The 14,507-nt window shown below is 41.6% G+C and overlaps 1 protein-coding gene across 1 annotated transcript in view; it reads left to right on the top strand.

Moving 5' to 3' along the window:
- The window catches only part of SYNE1 (spectrin repeat containing nuclear envelope protein 1), a 493,169-nt gene that overhangs the window by 160,578 nt on the left and 318,084 nt on the right, over window positions 1-14,507 (top strand). Inside the window, exons 30-36 of the mRNA XM_069769177.1 lie at window positions 511-671; window positions 8,110-8,260; window positions 9,970-10,197; window positions 10,915-11,013; window positions 12,099-12,286; window positions 13,644-13,767; window positions 14,019-14,185. Coding sequence (XP_069625278.1) covers window positions 511-671; window positions 8,110-8,260; window positions 9,970-10,197; window positions 10,915-11,013; window positions 12,099-12,286; window positions 13,644-13,767; window positions 14,019-14,185 — 1,118 coding nt within the window. The remainder of the gene's footprint in view (window positions 1-510; window positions 672-8,109; window positions 8,261-9,969; window positions 10,198-10,914; window positions 11,014-12,098; window positions 12,287-13,643; window positions 13,768-14,018; window positions 14,186-14,507) is intronic.

Raw genomic sequence — 14,507 nt, 5'->3', positions numbered from 1 at the left:
TTATTGTCAGATCACTGTATGTGCTCTGACCGCTATGTTCATTGTGGTACTGAATTGCCTCTCATAACAAGCGTCGTTTTAGTGGGACGGTACCCTTAGGTTCAAATGGAAGTCAAAAGGGTTTGTCCACAGGATTGGTGTTAACATGTAGATCAGTGGGGGGCTGACCCCTGAGACACGCACCAATCAGGAGAACGTTTCTCTTTTATCCCTGTTAGATTGGAACAGCAGTGTATAGTTGTAACCTATGCTCCATTCATTCCCTATGGGCTGCCAAGTACTGCACTCCACTTTTTCCGTCAGCCCCATGGAGAATGAATGCTTCAGCAGTCTGACTTGCTGCACCATTTTGTAATGTGGAACACAAATTCCCATTCTGCCAATTGGTGCGACTCCACACGATAGGACACCCATCAATCAGCAAATTATCACCTATCCTCAACAACCCCTTTAGTGTTTTATTTAACGTAGTTCAAATTTATATCATGATATAATATGTTGTTTCTGCAGGAGATTTGCAAACAAAGTGAAGATCTCTCAGTCCAAGCAGAAAGCCTTGTCAAGAAGTCATCTAATATTAAGCTGGGATATAAGAGCAAACGCCACCTGCAGGAGAAGACAAGATCGATTCAAGACAATGTGAAGCATGTTAAGGAGACTCTGGCTCAAAAGTATGGCTGACTGAGGCTACGTTCAAATGATCTTAAGAAAACTGATTTGCATCCAATAGAAACAAGGGATTTTTTATCCATGTGGTGTTCAGTATTTGCTAAAATCATGTTGCTATGTGGCCCATATGTAGGTTTTAGACATTTATATGGCATCCATTTTTCAATAAGAAAATAAACTTACGGTAATTCAGTTTTCTGTGTTACTTTTCTGTGTACTTTGAAAAATGGATGTCATATTGATAGTGTCTCATTGTTTGTGCACCCATATTGTATCAAAGGAGAAACAAGGTTCTCCAGTGATGAAGATGAGGTATGTATAGAACATCACTCTTTATTATAAAATTTAAAAAGCGATATTCTTGGTAAGCCACAGATAATCCAGTAGAACCAACGCGTTTCGGCATTAATCCACCATGACGAAGGATTCACGTTGAAACACGTTGGTTCTACTGGATTATCTGTTGTGAATTCTGTGGCTGAATTCACTCCTGTGGTCACAAGTGGTACTGCAGCTTCTGAGCTTCCTCCCTCAGGTGTTCTGGTGAGCTCGTTAACTGCTTCATTACTTAACTCCGCCTGATGCTGCTATCCTTGCTCCTTGTCATGTTTCAGTGTTGGATCTGAGCTTCTCCTGATTGTTCCTGTGACCTGCTGCTCTGTATAGCTAAGTGCTTTTTGCTTTTTTTTGTTGCTTTTTTTTCTGTCCAGCTTGTCTTTTGTTTTGCTGGAAGCTCTGAGACGCAAAGGGTGTACCGCCGTGCCGTTAGTTCGGCACGGTGGGTTTTTTTTGCCCCCTTTGCGTGGTTTTGCTTTAGGGTTTTTTGTAGACTGCAAAGTTCGCTTTACTGTCCTCGCTCTGTCTTAGAATATCGGGCCCCACTTTGCTGAATCTATTTCATCCCTACGTTTTGTCTTTTCATCTTACTCACAGTCATTATATGTGGGGGGCTGCCTTTTCCTTTGGGGAATTTCTCTGGGGCAAGTCAGGCCTATTTTTCTATCTTCAGGCTAGCTAGTTTCTTAGGCTGTGCCGAGTTGCCTAGGTAGTTGTTAGGCGCAATCCACAGCCGCTTTTAGTTGTGTTTAGGATAGGATCAGGTGTGCAGTCTACAGAGTTTCGACGTCTCAGAGCTCGTTCTTGTATTTTTGGGTATTTGTCAGATCACTGTGTGCGCTCTGATCGCTAAGCACACTGTGTTCCTGGATTGCCTTCATAACACCTGTCATTAGCAAACATAACAGTACAAGGAGCCAACTAATGATTCTCAATAGAGGGAAAGAAAAAGTTCTGACATCATTTTTTTTTTTTTTTTTCTCAGCTCTGTGTTCACTTTTTTTTTTCCCCTAGACATTTGGGTGATTCTGGACACAGGTGTGGACATGGATATTCAGGGTCTGTGCTCTTCAATGGATAATCTCGTTATAAATGTACAAAAAATTCAAGATACTATTGATCAGAAATCTATGTTAGAACCAAGAATTCCTATTCCTGATTTGTTTTTTGGAGATAGAACTAAGTTTCTAAGTTTCAAAAATAATTGTAAGCTATTTCTGGCCTTGAAACCTCATTCTTCTGGTAATCCTATTCAACAGGTTTTGATTATTATTTCTTTTTTGCGCGGCGACCCTCAAGACTGGGCATTTTCTCTTGCGCCAGGAGACCCTGCATTGAGTAGTGTCGATGCGTTTTTCCTGGCGCTCGGATTGCTGTACGATGAGCCTAATTCAGTGAATCAGGCTGAGAAAAATTTGCTGGCTTTGTGCCAGGGTCAGGATGATATAGAAGTATATTGTCAGAAATTTAGGAAATGGTCAGTACTCACTCAGTGGAATGAATCTGCGCTGGCAGCTTTGTTCAGAAAGGGTCTCTCTGAGGCTCTTAAGGATGTCATGGTGGGATTTCCTATGCCTGCTGGTTTGAATGAGTCTTTGTCTTTGGCCATTCAGATCGGTCGACGCTTGCGCGAGCGTAAATCTGTGCACCATTTGGCGGTACTGCCTGAGGTTAAACCTGAGCCTATGCAGTGCGATAGGACTATGACTAGAGTTGAACGGCAGGAATACAGACGTCTGAATGGTCTGTGTTTCTACTGTGGTGATTCCACTCATGCTATTTCTGATTGTCCTAAGCGCACTAAGCGGTCCGCTAGGTCTGCCGTCATTGGTACTGTACAGTCCAAATTCCTTCTGTCCATTACCTTGATATGCTCTTTGTCGTCGTTTTCTGTCATGGCGTTTGTGGATTCGGGCGCTGCCCTGAATCTGATGGATTTGGATTATGCTAAACGTTGTGGGTTTTTCTTGGAGCCTTTGCGGTGTCCTATTCCATTGAGAGGAATTGATGCTACACCTTTGGCCAAGAATAAACCTCAATACTGGGCCCAGCTGACCATGTGCATGGCTCCTGCACATCAGGAAGTTATTCGCTTTCTGGTGTTGCATAATCTGCATGATGTGGTCGTGTTGGGGTTGCCATGGCTACAAACCCATAATCCAGTATTGGATTGGAATTCCATGTCGGTATCCAGCTGGGGTTGTCAGGGGGTACATGGTGATGTTCCATTTTTGTCGATTTCGTCATCCACCCCTTCTGAGGTCCCAGAGTTCTTGTCTGATTATCAGGATGTATTTGAAGAGCCCAAGTCCGATGCTCTACCTCCGCATAGGGATTGTGATTGTGCTATCAATTTGATTCCTGGTAGTAAATTCCCTAAAGGTCGATTATTTAATTTATCCGTGCCTGAACACGCCGCTATGCGCAGTTATGTGAAGGAATCCCTGGAGAAGGGACATATTCGCCCATCGTCATCACCACTGGGAGCAGGGTTCTTCTTTGTAGCCAAGAAGGATGGTTCGCTGAGACCGTGTATTGATTACCGCCTTCTTAATAAGATCACTGTTAAATTTCAGTATCCCTTGCCATTGTTATCTGACTTGTTTGCTCGGATTAAGGGGGCTAGTTGGTTCACTAAGATAGATCTTCGTGGTGCGTATAATCTGGTGAGAATCAGGCAAGGAGATGAATGGAAAACTGCATTCAATACGCCCGAGGGTCATTTTGAGTATCTAGTGATGCCGTTCGGACTTGCCAATGCTCCATCTGTGTTTCAGTCTTTTATGCATGACATCTTCCGTGAGTATCTGGATAAATTCCTGATTGTTTACTTGGATGACATTTTGATCTTCTCAGATGATTGGGAGTCTCATGTGAAGAAGGTCAGAATGGTTTTTCAGGTCCTGCGTGCTAACTCTTTGTTTGTGAAGGGATCAAAGTGTCTCTTCGGTGTGCAGAAAGTTTCATTTTTGGGGTTAATCTTTACCCCTTCTACTATCGAGATGGATCCAGTTAAGGTCCAAGCCATCCAGGATTGGATTCAGCCGACATCTCTGAAAAGTCTGCAAAAGTTCCTGGGCTTTGCTAATTTTTATCGTCGCTTCATCTGTAATTTTTCTAGCATTGCCAAACCATTGACCGATTTGACCAAGAAGGGTGCTGATTTGGTTAATTGGTCTTCTGCTGCTGTGGAAGCTTTTCAGGAGTTGAAGCGTCGTTTTTGTTCTGCCCCTGTGTTGTGTCAGCCAGATGTTTCTCTTCCGTTCCAGGTCGAGGTTGATGCTTCTGAGATTGGAGCAGGGGCGGTTTTGTCACAGAGAGGTTCTGGTTGCTCAGTGATGAAACCATGTGCTTTCTTTTCCAGGAAGTTTTCGCCCGCTGAGCGTAATTATGATGTGGGCAATCGAGAGTTGCTGGCCATGAAGTGGGCATTCGAGGAGTGGCGTCATTGGCTTGAAGGAGCTAAGCATCTCGTGGTAGTATTGACTGATCATAAGAACTTGACTTATCTCGAGTCTGCCAAGCGCTTGAATCCTAGACAGGCCCGTTGGTCGTTATTTTTTGCCCGCTTCGACTTTTTGATTTCGTACCTTCCGGGCTCTAAAAATGTGAAGGCGGATGCTCTGTCTAGGAGTTTTGTGCCCGACTCTCCGGGTTTATCTGAGCCAGCGGGTATCCTCAAGGAAGGAGTCATTGTGTCTGCCATCTCCCCTGATTTGCGGCGGGTGCTGCAAAAATTTCAGGCGAATAAACCTGATCGTTGTCCAGCAGAGAAACTGTTCGTCCCTGATAGGTGGACTAATAAACTTATCTCTGAACTTCATTGTTCGGTGTTGGCTGGTCATCCTGGAATCTTTGGTACCAGAGAGTTAGTGGCTAGATCCTTCTGGTGGCCATCTCTGTCACGGGATGTACGTACTTTTGTGCAGTCCTGTGGGATTTGTGCTAGGGCTAAGCCCTGCTGTTCTCGTGCCAGTGGGTTGCTTTTGCCCTTGCCGGTCCCAAAGAGGCCTTGGACACATATTTCGATGGATTTCATTTCTGACCTTCCCGTTTCTCAAAAGATGTCAGTCATTTGGGTGGTCTGTGATCGCTTTTCTAAAATGGTCCATCTGGTGCCCTTGGCTAAATTGCCTTCCTCCTCTGATTTGGTACCTTTGTTCTTTCAGCATGGGGTTCGGTTGCATGGCATTCCTGAGAATATTGTTTCTGACAGAGGTTCCCAGTTTGTTTCAAGGTTTTGGCGAGCCTTTTGTGGTAGGATGGGCATTGACCTATCCTTTTCCTCGGCTTTCCATCCTCAGACTAATGGCCAGACCGAACGAACCAATCAGACCTTGGAAACATATCTGAGATGTTTTGTTTCTGCAGACCAGGATGATTGGGTGTCCTTTTTGCCATTGGCTGAGTTCGCCCTTAATAATCGGGCCAGCTCGGCTACCTTGGTTTCTCCATTTTTTTGCAATTCTGGGTTCCATCCTCGTTTCTCTTCAGGACAGGTTGAGTCTTCGGACTGTCCTGGTGTGGATTCTGTGGTGGATAGGTTGCAGCAGATCTGGACTCAGGTAGTGGACAATTTGATCTTGTCCCAGGAGAAAGCTCAACTTTTCGCTAATCGCAGACGCCGTGTGGGTCCCCGACTTCGTGTTGGGGATCTGGTTTGGTTATCTTCTCGTCATATTCCTATGAAGGTTTCCTCTCCTAAATTTAAACCTCGTTTTATTGGTCCGTATAGGATTTCTGAGGTTCTCAATCCTGTGTCTTTTCGTTTGACCCTCCCAGACTCCTTTTCCATACATAATGTATTCCATAGGTCGTTGTTGCGGAGATACGTGGCACCTATGGTTCCATCTGTTGAGCCTCCTGCCCCGGTTTTGGTGGAGGGGGAATTGGAGTATATTGTGGAGAAGATTTTGGATTCTCGTGTTTCTAGACGGAAACTCCAGTATCTGGTTAAATGGAAGGGTTATGCTCAGGAAGATAATTCCTGGGTTTTTGCCTCTGATGTTCATGCTTCCGATCTTGTTCGTGCCTTTCATGCGGCTCATCCTGGTCGGCCTGGGGGCTCTGGTGAGGGTTCGGTGACCCCTCCTCAAGGGGGGGTACTGTTGTGAATTCTGTGGCTGAATTCACTCCTGTGGTCACAAGTGGTACTGCAGCTTCTGAGCTTCCTCCCTCAGGTGTTCTGGTGAGCTTGTTAACTGCTTCATTACTTAACTCCGCCTGATGCTGCTATTCTTGCTCCTTGTCATGTTTCAGTGTTGGATCTGAGCTTCTCCTGATTGTTCCTGTGACCTGCTGCTCTGTATAGCTAAGTGCTTTTTGCTTTTTTTTGTTGCTTTTTTTTCTGTCCAGCTTGTCTTTTGTTTTGCTGGAAGCTCTGAGACGCAAAGGGTGTACCGCCGTGTCTTTTCATCTTACTCACAGTCATTATATGTGGGGGGCTGCCTTTTCCTTTGGGGAATTTCTCTGGGGCAAGTCAGGCCTATTTTTCTATCTTCAGGCTAGCTAGTTTCTTAGGCTGTGCCGAGTTGCCTAGGTAGTTGTTAGGCGCAATCCACAGCCGCTTTTAGTTGTGTTTAGGATAGGATCAGGTGTGCAGTCTACAGAGTTTCCACGTCTCAGAGCTCGTTCTTGTATTTTTGGGTATTTGTCAGATCACTGTGTGCGCTCTGATCGCTAAGCACACTGTGTTTCTGGATTGCCTTCATAACACCTGTCATTAGCAAACATAACAATTATCTGTGGTTTGTTGAGAATATCGTTTTCTAACGTTTATTGAAATATGTGAAGTTTTATACATACCTCATCTTCATCGCTGGAGAATCTTGTTTTTCCTTCACTTCCACTTCGACTAGGGCGTCTGCGTGCAATGTTTCCTGTCCTCATTGAGGTCCAGCTAGATTTGATGCGCTGACTCTCCCTTCTTCCTCCCCAGCTGTTCTCATTTTCTTTGTTGTATGGGTAAATCTTGTCTGCACATCGGACTTGACTAGTACATGGTGTGATCTTTAGGGTACGTGCACACAAACATCTTTTTTCAGGTGTGTCCTCTCTTTTACCCACATGAAAAGTGCCCAGAAAATGCACAAAAGAATGAACATGTGCTGTGTAAAAACGACTTACCACGCACATGTTCAGGCTTCTGAGTGTCTTTGAACTGCTTCAGGTTTCCAAACACCATGACCTGACCATTCTTCAGCCATTTTTCACTCTGGAGACCTCTAGAAATACAACTCGATGGAAAGGCTCTAAAGTTCCCAGGTGTCTTTTTGAATATTTCTGCAGTGTTTTTGCTTTTAAAATGCTACTGGTTTCTTCATCGATGAATATAGATAAAGAAAACGTCCGGGAAATGCCAATAAAAGACACCTCAAAAATTCTGGAAAAACTTAAAAATAAAATACCCTAAATAAACAAACCAAGGGCAGCATTCATCAAAGACAGGCTCACTTATTAAAAGCATCCATATGACATTTTAGAGAAAACATACTTTACACTGACTTGTCCTTGTACCTCTGGTAGTTTGACAGGTCTTTCCTGTTTACTGTCTAGGTAACAAGGCTTCTGAAAAGCTGGTGGGATCCCGCTGAAGCATTCCATAGTGAAAATCCTTGATTCATGTTGTCTGTTGTTAGTGCACCGCAAATCACACAATAAATTTCTCTTAATACAAGTTCTACATAAATAGGTAGTCGTTAAAGTGCTTTCTTTTTTGGTCTATGTGTTCATTTTTGCCATTCATGCATCCGTTTTCTTGCTTAGTAACCAGTCAGTGAAGAAATGGACAGTACATGAATCCAACACAAATTACTAATATAATCCACAGATAGGCCCAAAGAGCGCCATCAAAAAAATGGACAAATGAAAACACCCATTGAATTTGATGCGTCCCTTTGCTGTCAGTGAAAACGGTGAAAAACTAGGACATAATTATTTTATGTATAAATTGTACATGACTATCTTTCTTCACAAATATGTGGAGTTTTAGAATCTGCTAGCTATTTATGAACTTCTTCATGTGCATGATTGCTCCTCGAGACTGAACAAATTCATATATTTGTGTAAAATATAATTGTTTTCTTTGTTTTTCTTATTTTTAAGCATCAAGAAAATGGAGATAACTAAAGATATTTGGGAGAAGTTTGACCATGATTTTGAGGCACATTCCATGTGGATTTCAGCAAGAGAAAAGGAATTATCAGATCTAGAACGGTCTGATCTTTCATCAGAACTGCAAGTTACACGCATCCAGGTGAACGTTATTACATATACACGAGAATGAGTTTTGTTTTGAAGATGGCAATATATTTTCTTTTTTTCTCTCTTTCATCTTTTTTTTGTCAAGTCAAAGCTTCCTGTCCTCAACCCCTTCCTACAAAAGGAAATATATGCCCCTATACTCTTTAGACCAGACTAATGCCGGTCGAACTCGCCTATATCAATGAGTTCGGACAACACCCTAATGGGTATGGGAACCCAGAGGAATTTATTGTCAGGGAAATATCGATCTGAAATGTCTGATTTTTGACTGACGATTTCTTAGATCTCCTGGAGATAAGCTACCGCCAATTTGGCTAAGCCCTTCTAATAGAGAGGAAGCGGCCAATACTCTGTATGAGAGATCCATCCGAAATGGCTGCCTGCCGAACGATTGGCCAAGGCATTGTTTGCATCAATCTCTTGTCAATGGCGGGCTTAAAAGTACATCCATATTGCAAGTAGTTCACCACAATTTGGCATACAATTATATCCTAGGAATGGCACAGGCACAATAGTTGTTTGGTGCCATCAATAGCAGCAGACATTTGTACACAGCTAAGCTCCTGCATCACGTGCTGGGACCCAACGTAGCTCAGATCTCAGCACTCTAACCCCTTAGATTCTGTTGTCAATAGCGACAGTGACATGTGAGAAGTTTGACAGAAAGAAATCGCACTCTCTGGCAGCCCATCAGCACCACCACAGTGCGATCATGGGTTGCCGATGGTCGCTATGGCAACAAGGTGGCCCAACACTGACCTCTGTGTTTGCCGTATACCTACAATATACTACAAGAGTTGGGGGCCCCTAGGTTACCTGAGGAATAAACAATGTCAGGCTAGGAAATGCACGGCACTAAATAAGTAGTGAAGGGTATTATTACCTGTGTGAACAAAGGATCGGATGTTCAAGTCCCTTTGTGAGATTGGAGTATTGTAAAAGAAATATATTTTTTAAGTGTAAAAATTAATATATACCGTAAATATAAAAAAAATACATTTAGTAAGAAATATAGTTTTCTTACTAAAAATAAATTTTATAATCCGCCCCTTACGGTTGCAGAGGGCAGAGCAAAGTGCTATAATGTGCATGCATCCCCTTAATTTACGTTATTTATTCACTTTTTCCTTTCGTTAGAGCCTCTACAACCAAGAGAGTACCTAGCCTAGCAAATTTCATTCTTGGTACTACTTTCTTACTCTAGTTTGGTTAGCGCGGCGATTATACATTAATTTTCACTAGCATACCCGTTTTCTAACAGGTATTTACACAGAACCTGTTTTAATCGCCAGCAGCTTCTGAACCATTTTTCCTGTCCCTCGGTGGTAAGCGCCAGAGTTTTATCTTTTAGTTTATAAAAAAAAAAAATGGTTTGTCGTAAAGCTCCTAACTGGCTGTGGCGCCAAGAGATGAAGCTGCACTGGAGGCGAATCTCAGCCATAGTTTGTAAAGTGCACCAATTAAAAAAATACTCTAGTATGTGCTGTTTTATATGAGGAAATACAGTGTGTGCTGCCCACACACGTGCAAATCTTCTTTACAAAGAAAACCATGGTACAGATTGATGAAAGCTTCCAAACAAGATATTTCTTTTGCAGAGAAAAAATCCCACCTGAAACAATTACAATTCTATTTTTTATATACATTTCGAGCTTGAAAGGTTTATCCTTAAACCAGTTCCTTGTAACGCTACCTTTATAGGACATTTTTAAGGATCTGAAGAATAAATCTAATGCAGTAAGAGAGCTTGAGGCACGGAGCCAAACATTTTCTGAATTTATAAGCTCTGCAGAGTTGACTCGGATAAAAGCCAAGCTATCACAGATGGTCAAGTGTTGGGACGAACTCAAAGAACATGCTCATCGACTAGAAGAAAGTATTCTGGGCATTGCCGAACAGCAACAGAAGTTTGATGACACAATTAGACAGGTAAACAAAAGCGCAGAACAGTCTTTACGTTTCGTATAAGACTATGTAATAACCAGACGGTTTGCTGTCACACCCCATCTCCAGCCGTGTCAAATGTGACTACTTTTTCAGTTCCTATTATTTTGTCATAGATAGTTTTCAGTATTTAGAGGTTATCCTTAAAATTTTAAGAACAGTTCATTAGCGTAACGAGATGTCTTATTGATTTACTATTTGGTCATTTTTGGTGATTTTTTTAGTCTACATTCGAGAATGAATCATAGAATTATAGAATGTTAGATTAGGAAGGGATCTCCAGGGTCATCGTGTCCAACCTCCTGCTCAATGCAGGAGTCACTAAATCATCCCAGACAGATGTCTGTCCATCCTCTGTTTGAAGACGTCCATTGAAAGAGAACGCTCCACCTCTCATGGCAGCCTGTTCCACTCATTGATCAACCGCAATGTCAAAAAGATTTTTCTAATATTTAATCTGTCTCTTCTCCATTTCAGTTTAATTCCATTGCTTCTCGTGATTCCATGTGCAAATGAGAATAATGATGATCTCTTTACACTGTGACAGCCTCCTCTTATCCTTTTTTGCAAGCTAAACATTCCCAGATCCTTTAGCCGTTCTTCATAGGACACAGTTTACAGTCTTCTCACTATCCTTGTTGCTCGTCTCTGAACTTGCTGTAATGAAAAGTATAATGCAATAACACATTAAATTATTCACAGATTCTAACTTCTTTAGAGAATATTGAGACATCTTTGGCTCTTCCAGTAAATAACTGCTCCTCTGCATCAGAAACATACAAAGTACTACATTCCCATCAGGTAATTTAGCTGAATGACAATTCATTTTTATCTCATTACAATTTTATGGTGATATTTGATGAGTAGGATTACATTAGGATGGAAGCTATAAAGGGTTAAAGGAGCTGGATTGTAGGAGAGGAGTAAGTAATATACTAGAGGAGGTTTGTAATAGCTTAGATAGGTATGTAGTATATATTGTAGAAGAAGAGCACATATGGAGACTACGTGGAATACACTAGATAGGTATATGGTTATAGTATATATTGTAGAAGAAGAGCACATATGGAGGCTACATGTAATAGACTAGACAGGTATATAGTATATATTGTAGAAGTAGAGCACATATGAAGGCTACATGTAATAGACTAGACAGGTATATAGTATATAATGTAGGAGAAGAGCACATATGGAGGCTACATGTAATACACTAGATAGGTATATAGTATATATTGTAGCAGAAGAGCACATATGGAGGCTACATGTAATACACTAGATAGGTATATAGTATATATTGTTGCAGAAGAGCACATATGGAGGCTACATGTAATACACTAGATAGGTATATAGTATATATTGTAGCAGAAGAGCACATATGGAGGCTACATGTAATAGACTAGATAGGTATATAGTATATATTGTAGAAGTAGAGCACATATGGAGGTTACATGTAATAGACTAGACAGGTATATATTGTAGAAGAAGAGCACATATGGAGGCTACATGTAATCAACTAGATAGGTACGGTATATAGTATATATTGTAGAAGTAGAGCACATATGAAGGCTACATGTAGTGGACTAGACAGGTATATAGTATATATTGTAGAAGTAGAGCACATATGAAGGCTACATGTAGTAGACTAGACAGGTGTATAGTATATATTGTAGAAGTAGAGCACATATTAAGGCTACATGTAGTGGACTAGACAGGTATATAGTATATATTGTAGAAGAAGAGCACATATGAACGCTACATGTAATAGATTAGATACAGTTGTGCTTAAAAGTGTACATACCCCAGCACCTGGCAATTAGCTGTAGACCCCAGCCGCTAACGCTTATTACTGTCTTTCTTGTTGAGAATGTGTCTTTTTTCTTCCATAGGATCTCTGTCATGACATTGAAATGTTGAAGAACAATATCCATTCTCTGAGTGTTGGTACTCGTAAACTCACAAACAGGAGTAAAGCAATGCAGGCCATTTCCAGCCTCCAGGCCAGATTTGAAGTTGTGACTACACAGGCGAAAGAAAGACTCACCTTGTTGGAGCAATTATTAGTTCATTGGCAGAGGTAAGACTATAAAAATGGAAAATAAAAAAACATGTGGAAGAATAACTAAAGTGAAAATAAAAACAACATCAAACATTTATTTTACCATTTTATAATATGGCATCCACCGGAGCATGTCAGGATTTGGAGCAATATTGTCCATGACGTTTTAGTGAAAACAGTTGGATTTCTGTAATAGATTTGCAATTCCTTCATACAAGTTTGCACACTAGTTAGCTTAAAGGAAATTCAATTAAATCAGTCTGTGGCTTTTCTGATTTATTCATCTGCAACGATTTTTTTAATGGCATGTAATTAGGAACCATCCACTTGTTGTGTAGCATAGCATATTTTGTTATGTGGAATCACCATTGTCACAATACGGTCTTACATTGCACTGATCACGTAGTGTGGCTCATCACAAGATGGCTATTGTGTAATGGTAATGTATGGCACTGCAACTCTGTCTAAGGATAGGTCGTCAACATTTATTTATGCTTGACTATAAAGCTCCTACATATTCTGTAGCACTTTACAAACATTATCATCGCTGTCCACATTGGGGCTTACAATCGAAAATTCCTTATTATGTGTTTGACGTGTTGGAAGAACCTGGAGTATCCAGAGGAACCCCACGCAAACACGAAGAGGACATAAAAACACCTTGCAGATGTTGTGGATGGTTGGATTTGAGCTCAGGACTCCAGCGCTACATTGTAATAGTGTTAACCACTGATCCTTCACTCTTCACAATATAAATGACCAGGAATATTAACCCTTTTACAACTTTGAATGCATACGCCTCCCACTGTTTGCTGCGGGCGCAGATGATGAGCCCGCAACTTTTCCGGCACATGTCAGCTGATGAAATCAGCTGACATGTGCCCCGAAAAGCAGTGGGTAGAATCGCGATCCACCCGCGGCTATTAACATGTTAAATCTCGCTACAATCTTTGATAGCGACATTTAACATGATTGCTATGGAAGCACATCACAAACCACGCCCATCGTGTCAAATGACTGCGGGTGGCTGATGGGTTGGCATGACAACCCGGGGTCTGCAGGAGACTCCTGTGGTTGTCATTGCCGGATTGTTATGAGCACCGGCCACAGGCAGGTGATTATTTTTGCTACACACAGCAAGACTGCAGCCCTCCTATGTGTAGTTCAGGCGATCGGATGGGGAGCAAGAAACGGAAACACCAAAACGTAAAACCCCACGGTGGTGAAGGGGTTTAAGCCTGAGATAGCCACTTTAACTGTGCTTCTTCATCCAGTGCTCAGGCAGACATGTGACACAGAAACCTGTGAGCATTCAGAATAGCATCACTACCTCTTAATTCATTTCTTGTATTATTTTTCTACTTTTCATTTGTAGGCAAGAAAAGGAATTTTCTTCTTTTGTAACCTGGCTTGAAGCAAGTGAAGCTGTGGTCGGTCCACAGCAAGGACAGTTCTCTGCCGACAAAGCAAAACTGGAAGCTGAGATGCGATCACTTCAGGTATAAAAATGAAATGTGAGGGATCAGAGTGTGCAATTAATGTAGATCCATGACTATGATTCTGAATATATTTTTTATGCCAGTGACTTCAGTAACCAGAATGAATCTCGCATACTTAGCAAAAAAAGTATGGACCTCCACCCAGCATTGTAGTCTGAGCTTCTGGGGATGACAGCAGGAATTCTAAAATCACTGATGCTGGTCTACTGATAAGAGTAACAGCATTATATATTTACATTTCTTTTTGCCAGGATCTGAAAGCCGAGTTAACTACACAGTCTCAGCGATATACAGTTCTGGTCCAGTTGTGTGCATCTTTATATCCAACATCCTCTGAAAACAGCGTACAGCAACTGAGGGACCATCTTGAGGAACTTTCGCTGAGATGGAATACCTTACCAGAATCCGTTAACAAACAGTAAGTATTTCTAATCTTAGTTTTTTTAACATTTCATCATTTTTCTGAAAAAAATATTAGCTTGCACACCTGCTTTATTGTAGCCTCCTGTCTTAAAGGGGAATTCTCAAGTTGTCTCTTGAGCAGCTCAGAGGTCTGCAGTCTTCTTACAATCACCTTACTTCCAAGTTTCTGCTAGGGTGGCCACTCCTTCTTGAGTGACAATTCTGGGCAGTAGCAGAACTATAGTTCTATAGTATTAGGCTATATGTGCACATTAGACTATAGTATTAGGCTATATGTGCACATTGCGGATTTGCTGTTGTAAAATTCTGCGCAGATT

The sequence above is a fragment of the Ranitomeya imitator genome, chromosome 5 (assembly GCF_032444005.1).
Source record: "Ranitomeya imitator isolate aRanImi1 chromosome 5, aRanImi1.pri, whole genome shotgun sequence".
NCBI classification, from domain to species: domain Eukaryota; kingdom Metazoa; phylum Chordata; class Amphibia; order Anura; family Dendrobatidae; genus Ranitomeya; species Ranitomeya imitator.
Note: the sequence above shows the minus strand (reverse complement) of the source record. Positions and strands in the feature narration are given on the sequence as shown.